The following is a 17,024-nucleotide window of genomic DNA, read 5'->3' as shown; positions in this document are numbered from 1 at the left end:
CTTGTAGAAAACCTAGGCACCTCTAGGGGGCAGCACTCTTAGAACAAGGTGTCCTGTAGAAAACCCAAGAACTTCCAGGGGGCAGCACTCTTAGAACCAAGTGTTCTGCTGGGTCATATGGGACTAACAGCTCTTTAAGATACGATGGAGTCTGGTTGTTAAGAGCTTTATAGGTTAAAATAATGTTTTTAAATTCTATTCTATATTTAACAGGAAGCTAATGAATGGAAACTCATATTGGAGTGATGTGATCCCTCCTGCTGGTTCTTGTCAGGACTCTCGCAGCAGCATTTTCAATCAATTGAAGGCTTCTTGAGCAGTTATTGGGACACAATAGTCTACTCTGGAAGTAACAAATGCATGGATTAGTGTTCAGCATCACTCTGAGTCAACATGTTCAGGGTTTTAGAAATATTACGTAGGTGAAAAAAGGAAGTCCTGCAGATTTGTTTAATGTGGGAGTTGAAGGATAAAATCCTTGTCAAAAATACTGTAACTCCCAGGTTCCACACAGTGCTACTGGAGGTCAAAGTAATGTCATCCGGTGTTACAAAATCTTTAGATAATTTCTCTCTCAGATGTGTTGTGCCAAATATAACTTCTGTTTTATATAAGTTCAGAAAGAAACAATCACAGCTCATTCAGGCTTTTATGTCTTTAAGACAAACTTCTAGTCTTAGAAGTTGATCAGTATCATCTGGTTTCATAAATCAATAGATTTGTGTATCATCTGCACATCAATGGAAGATAATGGAGTGTTCCCAAAGAAAAGTCTCCGAGGAAAATAGAGAGTTCAATCAACATGAACACACTCATTTACTTTAACTGACAACTTGCAGGTTTGATATGTGGGAGAAACAAGTAGAATGCTGAAAATACTAAATACACAACAAAAATAACAGGAAAACAAGCTTATTTTTTTACTACTCTAAAAGTGGGACAAAGGGCAAAAGAACTTGTGCAGAGTTCATCAATGAACTGAAGACAAATAGCAAAAAATAACCTAAACGAGCCTTTAGCCCAAACTGGCAAGTTGTTAAAACAGGTCTTAAGACATTTAAGGTTCACTTAAATGTCCACAGTGGCCTTATAACATTAAAATAATAAAAGTATTCCTCCTCCGTGTGAATACAAAATGCATCCATGACCAAAAACACAAACACGGAGAGGTCATTCAGCATGCTGTTTTATGTTCAAACTAATCACCATCATATGTATGGGACATCTTAATACATAACAAGGCTGAAGTGTTGATAAAGGTGCAATTTTCAACAGGTTACTGTGATCCACGGGCCTGCCGTGCTGCATTTGCCGCATCCTCAGTTTAAACTTTGCTCTCTGTGTTTTTCTGTGACTATGATAATGTTTTCTGTGCTCTCAGCATCTTTATTAGACTGCAAAACATATACACCAAATAACTCCCACAGTGAACTCTTCCAACTTTTTGTCCCTGTGGGGGTACAGCAAGGGTTGCCAGATCTGACAGTTTTCAGTACAAACATGACTTCAAAACCAGTTCAACTCAATAAAAAACAGTTCAAACCACAACATCTCTAGAAATTCAAGCTAAAATGATAAAAGTCTTGACATTCATATTAAATAACATGTCATAAGGATAGTATTTCGATTCTATCTGGCGTTACTGAACTGGTGAATTGAGAATTTTTAGGGAGTTGATCTAAAAGTCAACCAACAATTACTTCTTTGTCAGCAGTTTCTAATAAATACTGCTGTAAAGCTATAAAAACATGAAATTATCGTGAATTTGAAACTATAAAATGAGAACGGAAAGCAGTTGTTGTGTCTTTACCGACCTCCCACCGACAGAGGGCACTACAGCTCTGCGTCATTGCGTCATCAAGACGCGACGTCAACACGCGAGCTGCGTCCTCGACCTTCCAGTTAGTTTGTGATATTTCTGCTTGGATATGTTTTATAGTATTTTATAACAGTTTAAAAAAACGAAGAGGAGCAACATGTTGCGACTGTCTGTGGTGGTTTGCTGCAGAGGAGCCGCGAAGAGGGTGAGAGACGAATCCGAGAGCCGGGAACTGTCACATTGTGTCTGTTTGTGGTGGTCAGATCCTCCAGAGACACATGATGGACCAGCTCTGACTGTTTCTGCTTCACATCCCTGTAACATCACATCTTCAACAGCCCTGACTCTGTTTCTGCTCCGCATGTCTGTATTGTAACATCGGACTCTGTTTCTGCTGTCCCATTAGTCTACTTGGAACAGTTTTTCATAATCTGTGTATTTCTACTAACACTTGACAGTTCAGTTCAGTTTGAAGTTCAATGAATGAAGAAACTCTTAAATGTGGCAGCGTCTCCAGCTACAGTGTCTAGTTAGAAATTATATTACTAAATAACACTGAAAATAACTATATTACAGTGAGCGCAACGATCCAATGAAGAACGACTTCTTAACAGGATAATAAAATGAACAAAACTCGCAGGCTCAGCAATAGTAAACCAGTGTTTAACATTCACACTTAATGGAGTCATCATTAACTTTTAACATGTTTTTAGACTGTGGAGGAAATCCACACATGTACACGAAGAACGTGTAAATTCACTGGTAAAATGTGTAGTGTCAGGTACGCTGACTGTGGTTTCTGTGTTCCAGCTGTGTTCCAGCTGTGGATAAGCTCTTTTGTTTGTCCCTCCTCAGTTCTCCTCGTCCGTCTCTGGTCCGAGTGTTCTGCCTCCAAACTTACAGCTGCCCTCCAACCTGGTGGATCCGGCCAGATTGAGTGAGTCGGACACGTAAAGCCTCTCGAAACGCCTTCAGACAATTTCCTTTTGGTGTGAATTAGATGTTTCAACCGAAATCAAAACGGTATTTTACAAAATTGTGTTCTGAATCCTCCAAAACATTATATCTGTTCTTCCTGAAGAGTCTTTGGAGGTACTCAAAATAACATTTTGAAACAAACTTTACATAAAAGAGCCTCTTTGCAGGCTCAGCAGTCTCTCCATGATCAGTCACATTCACCAATTACAGTAGTAGAAAATAACTAAGTATTTGTACTTTAGATAGATAGATGGATCTTTATTATTGTCATTCTAAAATGTACACCTGAGGCGCATATGTGCAAGACATTTCTTTGCAAAAGGCTCACGCTGAAGACTTTAAAAGTGTTTAAAGAGGTCATATTATACAAAATTCACTTTCTAATGGTTTTCCAACAGTAATAATCGTCCCCAAACCTGGACTGACGAACCAGAAGTGAAGAAAATCTGTCATCTTTCTCCCTGGCTTGTTTCAATTTTTATAAAGTGTGTGCCTCAACGAGCGAATCAGAAATCAAACCCTATATAGTGTCATCGGGGGTTTAACCAATCCCAGTCAAGGTAGGCCCTCCCTGTGACCCTCCCACTATTAGGCAGCTCTGCTCTGGCACATGGCACCACGAGAGGAAGTACTTCCTCCTCTTTGCAAGATGAGCATCTGTGAGTGGAGCCAGTCCAGTGCACACAGACACAGCAGATTCTGAATGCAGCTCCTATGATCCAATATTCAAATGGCTGTAAATCAAGGAAAAGCTGGATTTGGGGCAATAAACTTTGAATACAAGGTTTTTGGACCAATGAGACCATGTGGAAGTGTTGAAAACTGGATAATATGACCCCTTTAAAAACAATTATGCAGGTGGAGGTGTGCCTCAAACAGCCTCTTGTGGTATTAAAATCTGTCTCAGCTGTTTTTTGTTCGAGGTGCTTCAGACTGTGTGTGACGTCCTCCTCCTCCTCCTCCTCCTCCTCCTCCTCCTCCTGCAGAGCGCCCCCCTCCTCCTGCAGACTGCCCCCTGCCCCTGCTGAGGTCCTGCCACTCCGTGCCCCCCCACCTGAGCCCCCTGCACACCTGGGTGGACACTCTAGTGAAGCCGGACGGAGAGCCGCTGGGTGTGACGGAGCTGCATCCTGATGTGTTCGCTGTGCCTCCGAGGTGAAGTGAAGCCATTTCTACTTCTGGGTGGTTCGTCTGTAAGAAAAACCACACGACTGTGACGAACCGAGGAGCTTAAATATACGTCTAAAAAACCTAGCTCTAGAGACAGTAAATCCATTATTTAGTTATTAACTCTTGTATGTTTCACAACACAGTGAGGCTAAACGATTAAGTTAACATGCCAACGACATCGATATCAAAACGTTAACGTGTAAATGTGAAATCTTTATGAAACCAAAATACTACATTAATGCATTTTCACTAGAAATGTTGTTGTGTAAGCAAAATATATATCAGTCGCATATGATAAAATATATCGTGAAAACAAAACAAAAAGATCATATAGTTGCACTAGTGTGTAAGGCACATATTTTCCCACTATATTTCTTATCGGAGACATTTTTCTCGCTCCGTCAGTCAAATACAGCAGTAATGGAGGTTTGACTGTGGTACTGTAGCAGCATTCTGTTGTCCCACGGTGACATCTAGTGGTCACTGATGGTATCTACAGGTATATTTTGATATATAAGTGAATATAATTTGCATTACCATCAAAACAATTAAAAAAAATAAACTCCAGAGGTTATGGTACTCTGAAAAGTCCAGAAAAGCCTGAACTCTGTTCAATTCAATCCAATGAATTACCAACAAAAGAAATATTAATGGGACTTTCTTCACTATGAACCTGTTGGTTAAGCAGAAATTAAACTATTTACATATATATATATATATATATTCATTTGTCTGCAATACCTTATTAATTAAACGTATATAATTTTGTGAGGTGAGATGTGTTTTTTTTTCCATGTAACAATAAATCTATTTAAAGTCCAGAAAGCAGGAGTTCCGCTGCGTTTAGTTCCTCCAGTGAAACACTGGAACCTTTCTGATCTTTGTTTTCAGGCTCGATATTCTGCACGACGTGGAAAAGTGGCAGAGGAACTTCAAAAGGATTGTAAGTTCAAAACAACACCGAAGACTAAATCCGCTTCCAGGAGATTCTAAGATTGTATCATCATTACCGATCAGATTCATATTTTATGTCAATTATACAAATTTATGCAACAACTATTAGTGTGATTAAAGTTTGTATCTTCTGCCCTTTCTGATGTATGACGCTTTAAAAACAATTGACCGTTTTAACCGGCCATCTTTTGTAACTCCCTTATATATTAACAGAAAGTTAATCATTATCAAATAAATGATTTGAGTATTCTGATATATATTTAAATACATGCTTTAAAATTCTCATGAGCAAACACTGTAGATTTTTGTAATATTGAAAAATGGTCAATACCATTCCACTTAAATTTCTTCTTCTTCTTCTTCTTCTTCTTCTTCTTATTATAATACGGCGAAACAAGTTGTACAGTGTTTTTGAAAACACATCAAAATATTTGACTTTAGCACTAACTGGTTAAATAAATTGTAGAATCGCTGTGATTCGCATCAGTTTTACACTTTACTGAAGTCCATTACTGTTTGTATGGACGAGAGAGGATTTCTTTATTTTTGAAACCTTTATGAATATAAAATTGGCGAAACAGGGACAAAGTAAGAGAAAGGAGTTGAACTGAGGTTGCACCCAGTTTATATGAGATTACCTAATCTGAGGGGAGGCGCAGCTCGAACTGCCTCCTGGTCAGTCGCTGATGATTAAAGATGGTCAGAATGAGACAGGAGTTACACTCCCCGCACAGCGACTCATTCATGCCAAAGTGAACCATTAAAAGCAGCTGAGTCGGCGAGGAACTACAAAGCATTTCATCTGTAAACGCGCCAAGTCTGACTTTGTTCCGTGTGTCAGAGTTACGCTCACACCAAGGTGAGGTCAGAGGTCAGGGGCGGCGGCAGGAAGCCCTGGAACCAGAAGGGAAGCGGGAGAGCTCGCCACTCCAGCATCCGCTCGCCGCTGTGGAAAGGAGGTAACCAAAAGAAACACTGGAACAGCGCACACCCTTCATTTCTTTTCCACATTTTCACACATACGACCAATGATTTTGACTTGGGCTTTTTTTTGGTGTCCATTTTTTCATAATATCGCATAATTGATGCACGAGCTTATAATCGTCCTGTCGGATCTCTTAAAGGGGTAAGTTAACAGGAAAATTCACTTTCTAATGGATTTCCCACAGTATTATGCGTCCCCACACTAACCGGATTGACGCCACACTAGTGAAGAAAGTCCGTCCTTTCTCTCCCCGGCTTGTTTGAATTTTTAAAAAGCGTTCGCTCCGACGAGCGAATCAGAAATCAAAACCTCCATAGTGTCATCGGAGTTTAGCCAATCAGATGGCTTCTATTTAACACAATTCACAGAATGTGTGTGTGTGTGTGGGCGTGCAAGGGCCCGTTCAGCTTCAGTTCTGATGTGTTTCTCTCAGGGGGGATCGCACGCGGACCCCGGGGGCCAACCAGCTATTACTACATGTTACCCATGAAGGTTCGGGTGCAAGGCCTCAAGGTGGCGCTCACCTCCAAGCTGGCTCAGGTATCACATTAGTACTCTTTAAAAACAAATGTATATATAATTATATAACACGTCAAACTGTATATATATATATGTGTCTGTGTAATTCAACATGTATTAAAAAATGATTTACTTCTTACTACTCTTTCAAACAATATTCAATAATAATTTTGCACAGGATGATTTGATTGAATCCTGTGCATTAAAGAATGGTTATATTTATTAGTGTATATATAGCTTGATTAAGAATACCATCTTGTGTACATATATATTTGTATAAGAATACATTGCAAATGTTATGTATAGAGTACAATCTGAAAGAAAAGTAAAATTACAATATAATGCTGTTTTCACATTTGTTTACAGCTTGTTTCAACTTGTTACCTGCTTCTTCCTCATATTTCTGATGCTCCTCTGTTAGCATTAACTTTACGCTTTGGCATCACTAATCTCTCACCTCCTGGACAGTGCAACCCCTAGTGGACAAATTAGGAATGACAGTCGAACACTTTTAACTTGTAAACCTGTGTCTGTGCAGGACTACCTCCACGTCGTAGACTCCCTGGACCTCCCCACCCCGGACCCCCAGTACCTGCTGGAGCTCTTCAGACACAGGCACTGGGGCGAATCGACTCTCATCGTGGACGTGTGAGTAGCCTCAGTGGCGCCCCCTGGAGGGCTGGAGGAAATAATCCTCTAAAATGTAGAAGTGAAGGTCGAAGTTGTTGCTCATTGCCGTTTTTCTCATTCTTTGTGAAGAAATGAAGAGTTTCCAGAGAATATTCTTGAAGCTACAGCCAACTTAAAGACGGTGAACATTATTCCAGCCATCGGTGAGTGTTTTCAATCTGTTTGCCAGGGTGTCGGGCACATTTTAGTTCAATTTAAATTTAAACATGAATGTTTTTCTTTGTTGTGATTTTCACAAAACCAAATGACTATCTCAACATAAAGCCAAGTTTAATGACCGCACAGCTTTGAGGCTAGTTTGATTGCAGCGTCGCTGATCTCTCAGCTCGGGTCTCCATGTTGGGTCCACTTTAAAAAACAAAAAGAAGAGAATCTCATTTTGTTTGAAATGTTGACAGTTTGCTCGGTGGTTCTGCCGGATTGTTTCCTCTTGCCGGTCGGTTTTGACCGACAGGCCTGATGTTTGACACCCCTGCTCTTTTGCACACTGACTCCTTTCCCGGATCGTCTCTCCGTCAGGTCTGAACGTCCACAGCCTGCTGAAACACGAAGCCGTCATCCTCACGCTGAACACGGTCAAGTTTCTGGAGGAGAAGCTCCTGTGGCACGACGAGCGCTACTCCCCCCTCTACCCCTTCAGCCTGCCGTACACAGACCTCCCGTAGCACAAGCCCAAAGGTTTTCGGTTCGTGTTTATTATACGTCACAACTCAAATCCATTCATAAATATGTACAACAATAAAAAAAGTATAAAAGTCGCTCAGTGTCGTCGTGTTGGTTCTAAAAGCGACAGCTGGATTTGTAGGGGTGCCGCCCGTTGGCCAGGTCGGTCCGGACCTCCCAGCGCAGCGCCGAGCGCTTCTTCTCCGTTGGCACGATGTAAGTGTTCGGCACGTAGACTCTCCGAGGTTTGGGCTGCAACGCAACAAGAATAAAGTTTCCTACAATGTCACGCCTTATTCCAGTGAACTCTGTAAGGTAACGCAGCGAGGTGCAACACCGATCATGATAAAGACTAAAACTGTGACTTCAACTACAAACAGGGACTCAATGTTAACAAATTAAGTTTATATCATCCACATGCGAGCATTTAATGATGCAATGATTTAAATGGATATATTGTTCAACAATTAGTGATTATTTTTGGTAAATATAAATGACAAATTAAGGCCCCATTTGCATTTGAAACACTGATGTGAAAAAGGCCTTAGTGTTGTTGAACGTTATGTTGCTGGATAAATTCCCCAACACTGACTTAGTGACAGAACTACAGTTACTGTGAGAATGTGTTTATCAGTTACTTCTCATTACCATTAACGTTATTAACTGACAGTAGGTTCCATGTACTTTACTACTTTCAGTATTACATTACTCTCCAAATGCAAACTTTAAACAAAAACAAGTTGATTCATTCATTCAGTTACATCTCTTCACTTTCCAGTGAGATGTCAGTTGCTTGGTAGATTCCGTGTTACTTTAACATGATGTCACATGTGCAGTTAATGTCAGTTTGTCTGCTGTCGATGATGCATGATGGTAAAATCCCTTCAGACTAGTTTACAGTCTTACACACAACCCTGGAAGAAGTGCCACAAGTAAAATTGAAATCTCGGTATATTCTGTTTTAAAAGATAATATTCATTGTTAAAGAGTTAACTAGATGAAGAAATACTTACTGGAGGAGGTTGGTATGCGAGTCGCTCCTGGAAACAAAACCAGCACAAACATGGTGAGAGAAAAAGTGACAAAGTTTAAAGAACTAAAGCAGAAAGTTTACAAAAGAAAGAAAGAGGAAGTAAGTGATTTTGTGTTTGTGAGGTTGAATGAAGTTTGTTCTGAATTTCTGTCACAGTTGATTCAAGTACAGAATCCGAAATGAATCGTGATGAAATGTTTAAAGAAATCTTTAATTGTTTAATGAATCTTACAAGTACGATGCAACAGACACATCTGGATTAAAAAAAAATCCTTTTTAATCATGGCGTTAAGGTAAAGTCGACAGGGAGGGAGAAAGGAGGGACTATCCAGACGTACCGGTGGTGTTTCCTACCTTGATCTCCCAGCGCAGCGCTCTGCGATCCGCCTCCCCCGGACACTTCAACATGTCCCAGAGCTGCTTGTACTGGAAATACCTGCAGAGCAAAGAGGCTCAACACAGATGCAAATATCTCACGTTCTGTAAGAATCTCTCACTGATCATTGCAGTGGTTCTGATCCAGATTTCGGGTCCCATTTAAAGGTGGAGGAGGCGGAGGGGAATGAGTGAGTGGCTGGAACTCACCTGGCCACTGGGTCGCTCTTCTTTATGCTCTGTTGACTCACCACCGGTCGAATGACTGAAACATGAAGACAAAGGATCAGAAGTTGGTTTATTAAGCGTGGATGTGAGACCAGCAGACCCTGGGAGGATTCATCATGGACTTACAGGATTTAGGTTTTGGTCTGAGATCACCGTCACTGCGAGTTCGAGTCTGTTGACAGAGGAAACAACGGAGTGAAAGCTGCTCTTTCAGAGGTTCCCAGGAGCAAACGGAGCGGTTGTGGACGATGCGATCACCCACCAGGCCTCTGACGTAGGACCCGAAGGCGCTCAGCGACCCGGCCTCCGAGTCGGAGCTGTGCTGGGAGCTCTGGTCCGCCTCCTCCTCGTCCTCGTCCTCCTCGTCCGGCCGAGCCGACGGAGAGATGTGAAGCTCGGCCAGCCGCTCCTCCAGACAGCTCGTTGTGTCTGAAAACCAACCACAGTCTCACTTTAACAACCAGTGAGCAAAATCATCAGCTGCAGTTTTCTTTAGTTTCTCCGACATGAAACCTAACGGAGTCATTGAGCCAACAAAGTGCTGATCTCGAAACAAAAAGTCTTTAAGCTGGTAGTTTTGAACTGATCAGGTTGGATTTTTAATATTTTGACAGTTTTAAGCTTTACGTTGTGTGTTCACACTAAACTGAAGCAGATATTGTCGGTCTGTGTAAACTCAGTCAGCTGAAGCTGACGAGTCAGCATATCTGCTAACGTGGAAAAATGTTGATGGTCAAAACATCTGGTACGTCACAGTTCAGTGCCTTTGTTGCAGAAATCCAGTGAGTAATCCATCACTTTGATCAATATTGCAGAAATTCCACTACTGGTTAGTTTTTCACTTTCATATGGGTTTTTGTTCAGATAAATGACATGAAGATTGAGAATTCGATATGAAAAGTCTGAAAATACAGAGCTGATATTGTTAAAGGGAAAAGGAGCAGAAGCAACAAGTCAATTAGAATTTTGATTTTTATTCCATTAGACGTCCTCTTCCTCTTCTTGTCTCCATCTTTAAGCTCCGGGTTGTTTTGGTTTGACTTGTTGCTGATTGTGAAAGTCTCTATATCGGTACATTTTACTGGCTGTTTCTGGATTCTATGAGTGTTGTGTTATCGAGGTTTGACCTCAGGAAGAATAACCGTCGCTACTGTGGGAACCTGAAACCAGCGTCAGTATGTCACCATGAGGTCTCCGGGCGGAAAAGAACCGTCAAACACCTCCGTCCCGCCGCAGCCTCTTCATACCGTCACTCTAACAGCGTTTCAAGCAGCCAATCGGCTCACGCTGTGAACATTGTGCTGAGAATTAAAATCTTAAATGTAAGAAAAAACATCTTGTGTGTAGTTATCAGGAATAACTCGAGGCAGATAAACGGGAGGAACTATAAAAGGAGGAACCCTTCGTTTACCCGTGTGTCTGAGGTTCCCCTCCCACTCCAAACTCATCCGGTCGAAGGTCGTCCAGCTCAAACCCGCCTTGCAGTCGATGAACTTGATGTCTTTGTTGCTGGAAGTCTCGTCTGAATCTTCTTTCTCCGCACGTTTCATCTCACCGACGTCCTGCGACTCTTCTTCCAGCTTCTCCTCGTTCCCGTCTTCACTCTCTGCTTTCACATGTCCTCCTTCGGCCGCCGCCGCACACACATCTCCACATTTTTTCTCGCCTGCTGGCTTTTCCTGCTCAGATATTAAGTCTGGACGGTTCACCAGCTCATGTCTCTCAGACTGTCCATCAGCTGCAGCTGTGTGCTGCTCCAACACACACACCACCGGCTGGCTGCGGTGTGTGTGTGTGACGCTGCAGAGCGAGCGCTGGTCATAGTCTTCGTCTCTGATGTCGGACAGATCTCCGCGGCTGTCCTGGTCGTCCCTGTAGTCTCCCTCCTGCTCCTCCGGTCTGTAGGTGCCGTATCCCGACGTCATCAGGCTGGGCGTCGGACTGTCTGGAGTGCTGCTGCACATCTCCTCACCCTCATCTTCCTTATCTTCCTCACTCTGCTCATGCCCTCCCTCCAATAAACTCTCTCTGCTGGAGTTCATCTGGAGCTTTTCCTCCGGTGGAGTCTCCCTCATGGAATCCTTAGGATCTTCAACAGGTTTGATGTGAATCTCATTTTCTTCTTCCCGTTTCTCTCCATCCGACCAAAAACAGGAATAGAGGGAATTCTCGTCATCATCGCTGCCCTCCTCTTCCTCCTCCTCCGCATCATGACTTTCCTCCTCCAACCCCTCTCTGCTCTGGTTCTCCTGATCGTTCAGCTCAGACTTTTCCTCCACTGAAGTCTTCTGAGATGAAGCTTTGTTTGCTCCCACAGGTTTGGCATTGACCTCTTCCTCCTCGTCTTCTTCATCAGAATAAAAAGAAGAGTAAGAAGAGTTCCTGTCGTCACTGCTGTCTTCATCCTCCTCTTCCTCTCCATCAGCATGACTTTCCTCTTCCAAACTCTCTCTGCTTTTATCCTGCTTCTTCTTCTGAATTGAATCTTCTGTAGCTTCGACAGGTTTGGTGTCGAACTCTTTCTCCTCCTCATCTTCATCAGAATCAAAATAAGAGTTCCTGTCGTCACTGCTTTTTTCTTCTTCCTCCTCCTCCTCCTCTGTATCACTATGACTTCCCTCCTTCAAACTGTCTTTGCTCTGGTTCTCCTGATCGTTCACTTCACTCTTCGCTGTACCTCTGACGGGTTTGGCATCAACCTCTTTCTCATCTTCATCAGAATAAAAAGAAGAGTAAGAAGAATTCCTGTCATCACTGCTGTCTTCGTCCTCCTCCTCCTCTTCTTCCTCCAGGTCTTCTGCTTCTTCCTCTCTTTCCTTCATGTCTTCTTCCTCCTCTTCTTCCTCCAGGTCTTCTTCCTCCTCCTCTTCCTCTGTGTCACTACGACTCTTCTCCTCCAAACTGTCTCTGCTCTTCTCTTGCTCCTTCACTTCAGTCTTCTCCTCCTCTGTACCTCTGACAGGTTTGGCGTCGAGCCTTCTCTGAACCTCCACCTCCTCCCCTTCCTCCTGTTTCTCTCCGTCGGACCAGAAAGAGGAGTAGAGTGAGTTCTTGTCGTCTGTGTCCTCGTCCTCCTGAGCGTTGTACATTTTGTACATGTTTGCAGTGAGGAGCCAGCGGAGGTGTGTGGAGTTTCTGATCTGTGGACGGTTTAAGGAGGAAGGAGCTAAGAGGATTAACCCACTAGCAGGAGCTCGATGGAGTCGCCCCCTGCTGGTGGCTGACGGAAGTACATCCCTGCTTCACTCATCAGCTTTATCTTCTGATAGCAATTAGAGACAATTATGTTTCCATTGGGTATATTTATTATTTAATAAACTGTGTGGAATGATTAGCACTGCCACAAGATGGAAATTCAACATTTTCAGAAACGATTTAACCATTTCATGACTGGACTGAATGACAGTATTCTGAGTTTATGGCTGGGTAGTCTCATCTGTGACAAAGTGTCGCTGGAATGATCAATGTATGAGTGCAAACCTCTAGTTTTTCTGCTTCCTGGCCAAAGCATTTACAAAAGTGCACCTTAAAGGGTATTTATGAAGGATTATTTTTAAAGCTACATCATTGAAGAACAAGAAAACAAAAGAAGACAACAGTTCTGATTTCACTGATGTCTCTACGTTGTGCTGTGTGGGAGTTAAAATGAGACGACGAAGCAGCGATGCACCATCATCCAGGAGATTTTCCAAAAGGACATAAAAGCAACAACAACCGAAATGTAGAATATGAGGCCATCAGGGTCATTTTTATCTACAAATATCAAACTGGTAAATATTTAGCATTTTGTATGTGCTGTTTTATACTTCAAATTTTTTCATGTTGTATTTGAATAAAACTTTTTCCACTTCTTGTTATTTAGTATTACTTTGTTCAAAGACTTGAAGCTGAATTGAAACACTGATTGTTACAAGTGGTCAAATAAAGAGACTAACCTGAATCTTCACTGTAGACGGACTCATCACAGATGTGTCTCTGTCCATGATGCTTCCTGTGGAGATAAAATCATACAAACAATGTTATCAAAATCTTTTTGTGTCAGACACTGCACTTCTTTTTTCTCAACAGCAGAAGTCTATACGAAGCAAAAAATTAAACAGACTGGAGAATTGAAACCCCACATTGATCATATTATGAAAAGGGGCACTGCTAATGAGGGCCAAGACGTACTTTTACTTTAGTTTTGCTCAATAACAAAATCACCTCTCGCTGAAAAACAGTTTGTGTCACTAGTTTTAGGAACTATTGTTGAAGAAGAAAGATTCTATTTTTTCATTGTGATCCACCAGCTTTACGAGGTATCAGTTGTTTGTTCTGCCAGCTGAGGTGTGAGACATCAAGTAGCAACCAATAATGCATCAATTGTCAATAACGTGAAAACATTGACCATTTAAATGTAATGAAGTACAACATGGACCATAGACACAGTGACACACTGAGGGCCGCTCAAACATTTCATTTTTAACAGCACCTGTAAGAGGAAATAGCAAAACCAAGAGAAAAACTGCAGTATATTGTGTATGTAGGTAGTTGCAAACATAAAAATATATTTTTTGAGCGCATAATAGATATTTCTTTGCTCAAGTTTTTTGTGCTCAGAATTTCACACTGAGCACTCTGGACTGAGGCACAAATATAATTCCATACTCCCCGGAGCTTCCAGGAAGTAACACATAGATACAGTTTATCTTATTTGCACTCCAGATTCATTCAAAGGGACTCTAATCTTCTGGTTAACAGAGGCAAAGAAAGTAAAACATCGAAAAGAGATGAGATTTTGAAATATTTATTTAGTGGGTAAGACAGCTAAAAATCCCCAAAACAGCTGAAATTACTAAAACAACTAGAAACTGCAGTCAAAATATCAAACAGCTAAAGCAGCTGAAATTAAAACGGCTAAAAAAAAAAGTAAAACAGCTAAAATTTCGATATTTGACATGAAAACAAAGTTTTAAGATATAAAACTACATAGGATTCGGTTTTCACATCGATAACAAAACTGTACATTAGCCGTCGTCTGAGTTTTAGTGTCATTATTTTGTACATTAGAAAAGTTTACAGTTCCAGCCTGTTTTAGTAGAAGTACCTGAGGACTTTCCTCTTGATGAAGCGTCTCTCCTGAGAGTCCAGTGAAGACGTGTGGCTGTCTGACAGCGTAGAGTTCAGCATGAGGTTTGGATCGGGCTCCACCTGCAGCCTGCAGGGACCTCCTGCAGCCAGCTGCAGCTTTGGTGCCACCGAGTGGTGAGCGTAGGAGTCGCAGGGACGCCGCTGCCCCCGGTCACCTCTGTCGGGGTGTGTGAGGAGCGTCTGTGTGCATCACAGTAAGACACACACATTACATCAGACTGCATTGGTTTTATATTGTGGACAATATGACGGAAGAATAAAGAGTTGATGAAGAGTCTTGTACCTGTGTGTCTCGGTCTCTGGCTGCATGGAGGAAGAATCCTTCGGTGGAACTAACTGAAGAGACAAAACAGAAAACAGCTGCAGCTCAAACCGATCACACGATCCTGAAGCTCAGTCCGGTCGCCCCCTGGGGCTCGTACCTTTCTCCTTGGTATAGGCGGGGGGGCTCGGCTGAGGGGGGGTCTGAGGCGGTGAGACCAGACTCCTCCACTCTCCACGTCGGATCAGCTCATCCAGGTCTGACAGGGCGGACAAACGATTCCAGTTGTTCTTTAATGGTTTCTACAGACTGATTTTAATGGTTTTTTAGCTGCTGCACTGGGATCCGGACTTTATGGACTTCAGATGTGAAGAATTTTAGCTGTGAAGCAGCCTTAAAATAAAGAAGATATTCACCGTCACCGACTCTTTTTTATTTTCATATTTTAATTTGATGTCTCTTAATGACGTACACTACATTGCATTCACACGCATATAAACTTAAGTGTGATTCCATTCTTAAAACCAAGGATTTATTTTTCAAGGTGTTGTCGTTTTCTGGTTCTAAATAATTTTATCTTTGTGTCATTTTGTCTGTTGCGTTGTTTAAATTATTCTCTTATTGACCATCAGTGTCTAATACCGACATGAAGCTCCACGCTGAATCAATAAATAATAATAAAAATCTCACCTTGTTTAAATTCAAGCAGTCTGTGCTTTGGGATGTTCTTGTAGCCGAGGAGAGCCAGCTGCTGCCGAATCTCCTCTTCGGAGAAGTCCAGCAGGTCCATCGAATCCACAGCTTGAGATCACAGATGGAACAAAACAGATCTGAAGAAAAACAAACAGAAACTGATAAGAAGGTTTCAACACCAAAGACAGATCTGGGACTTTACTACATAGCAATGCAATTTAAAAAATAATAAAATCGGTGGACACAAATAATCATAACAATATATGTCCTTGTCTGGTGACAAATTGTCCCTGAAAATGTCATGCAATACGGGTGAGTAGTTTTTGCGAAAAGTTGGTCAAATACATGCATACAAACCAATAAATAAATTCACGCAGACGAAAACATAACCTTGTCACTTCGTTGGTCACCCAACTTTTGTTGGTGAAGGTAAAAAATATCGATTTTGTTGAGTATATGTGTCCAGAATAAAGGTTCAGTGTTTTTTTCAGGATCCTTGTGGTGATCACACACAACCAGGACCAAAAAACATACAAGAGGTTTGGGACGATAAAATCAAAAATACTCAATTTTATGAGTACTACTTACTTTTAGAGCGTTTTTATGACTAAATTGTATGAAATGTATTGCTACCATGAACCTCTAAATAATGTTTTAAATCTTATAATGTGATTATATATCCAACCGTGAACATCTGATGTTTCTTTGTTCTTTAGGGAACAACATACGTACTTCCTCTTCTTATTTACATTTTATACACATGGTCCCAATTGTCTGAAGTTGTGACCTTATATGTAAAGGGTCAGAAAAAACAGCTATTAAATAAAAGCTGAACTGAGGATGTTATGAAGATAGTTTAGTTTTCACTGCGATGCGGACAGCGAGCTCAGTTGTTAGTAAAACCAAAGAGTTATGTGTCGAATTGTAGTTTCTTTAAACCGATGCGCCGAAACAAATATTGACCATCATTCCCCAAGTTGTGTTTTGTTGTACAGGTCTATAATACAACAGCATAATCTTAAAAAAGTTGGATTTTAAAGGGACCCTGGTTAGCCAGCTAGGCTAACTATTAGCATGGAGACATATAACTAAGTAAACAAAACCACCGGAATCGATAAAAGGCGTTTTTACCTGGACGCACCGGACCGCTGTTGCCGTGAACAATCCGTGTTTACATCGCCGGTGAATATGAAGATACTGTTAAAAATGTTGTGGTCTTGTTGTGTACAAGCAGACAGCTCCACGACAACAGCCGTTAACGAGCTTTGAAAACGACGCCTCCGCTCTTCCTCTGTGTGTGGTCGAGTGAAGCCTCCGCGCTTCACCGCCCACTGCAGGACCGGAGCGGAACAACACTGCAGTTGAGCGACACCGGTAAGCGGCGGAAAATAAGGGATTAAATATTCATTCGGGGATTATAAAACACTGAAAATGCTCAGACAATATTCCTAAATAAATGACTTTGACGGTGAGGGGATTATCACTATTTTTTTTTTTTATGTCGTGCAATGGTGCGTTCATGAAT

At 41.7% G+C, this 17,024-nt stretch overlaps 2 protein-coding genes across 4 annotated transcripts; one reads left to right on the top strand and one right to left on the bottom strand.

The window, feature by feature from the left end:
• The first annotated feature begins 1,848 nt into the window (after positions 1-1,848).
• mrpl4 (mitochondrial ribosomal protein L4) lies at positions 1,849-7,839 on the top strand. Its single transcript, XM_080463355.1, has 9 exons — positions 1,849-2,024; positions 2,675-2,756; positions 3,784-3,952; positions 4,859-4,910; positions 5,763-5,880; positions 6,340-6,446; positions 6,964-7,073; positions 7,185-7,258; positions 7,635-7,839. The coding sequence occupies exons 1-9, from the start codon at positions 1,977-1,979 to the stop codon at positions 7,778-7,780; spliced, it is 906 nt and encodes a 301-aa protein (XP_080319481.1). The 5' UTR covers positions 1,849-1,976; the 3' UTR covers positions 7,781-7,839.
• Positions 7,791-16,796, bottom strand: hyls1 (HYLS1 centriolar and ciliogenesis associated). 3 transcript variants are annotated; one of them, XM_080463352.1, is made up of 12 exons: positions 16,631-16,796; positions 15,497-15,636; positions 14,967-15,065; positions 14,828-14,880; positions 14,501-14,724; positions 13,350-13,405; positions 9,677-9,843; positions 9,541-9,586; positions 9,397-9,451; positions 9,166-9,247; positions 8,792-8,818; positions 7,791-8,030 (listed from the first exon to the last, which is right to left on the bottom strand). In XM_080463352.1, exons 2-12 carry the CDS (start codon positions 15,594-15,596, stop codon positions 7,896-7,898), a joined length of 1,044 nt encoding a protein of 347 aa, XP_080319478.1. In that variant the 5' UTR covers positions 15,597-15,636; positions 16,631-16,796; the 3' UTR covers positions 7,791-7,895. The 3 variants fall into 3 exon arrangements, with proteins under 3 accessions (XP_080319478.1, XP_080319480.1, XP_080319479.1); XM_080463354.1 differs by having other exon boundaries at positions 13,350-13,401; positions 14,509-14,724; positions 16,631-16,792; XM_080463353.1 differs by having other exon boundaries at positions 15,497-15,657; positions 16,631-16,781.
• Between the last annotated feature and the right edge of the window lie 228 nt (positions 16,797-17,024).

This window comes from Lipophrys pholis, assembly GCF_963383615.2.
Source record: "Lipophrys pholis genome assembly, chromosome: 5".
In the NCBI taxonomy this organism is placed as follows: domain Eukaryota; kingdom Metazoa; phylum Chordata; class Actinopteri; order Blenniiformes; family Blenniidae; genus Lipophrys; species Lipophrys pholis.
Note: the sequence above shows the minus strand (reverse complement) of the source record. Positions and strands in the feature narration are given on the sequence as shown.

Excerpts from the sequence above, each read along its gene's own strand:
- mrpl4 (XM_080463355.1), top strand. The coding sequence starts at position 1,977 with ATGTTGCGACTGTCTGTGGTGGTTTGCTGCAGAGGAGCCGCGAAGAGG. Across the intron at positions 4,911-5,762 it reads AGAGGAACTTCAAAAGGATT|AGTTACGCTCACACCAAGGT; the intron begins GTAAGTTCAAAA and ends TCCGTGTGTCAG. Across the intron at positions 5,881-6,339 it reads CTCGCCGCTGTGGAAAGGAG|GGGGGATCGCACGCGGACCC; the intron begins GTAACCAAAAGA and ends TGTTTCTCTCAG.
- hyls1 (XM_080463352.1), bottom strand. The coding sequence starts at position 15,596 with ATGGACCTGCTGGACTTCTCCGAAGAGGAGATTCGGCAGCAGCTGGCT. Across the intron at positions 13,406-14,500 it reads ATCAAGAGGAAAGTCCTCAG|GAAGCATCATGGACAGAGAC; the intron begins GTACTTCTACTA and ends TTATCTCCACAG. Across the intron at positions 9,844-13,349 it reads CGTCTACAGTGAAGATTCAG|ACACAACGAGCTGTCTGGAG; the intron begins GTTAGTCTCTTT and ends GTTGGTTTTCAG.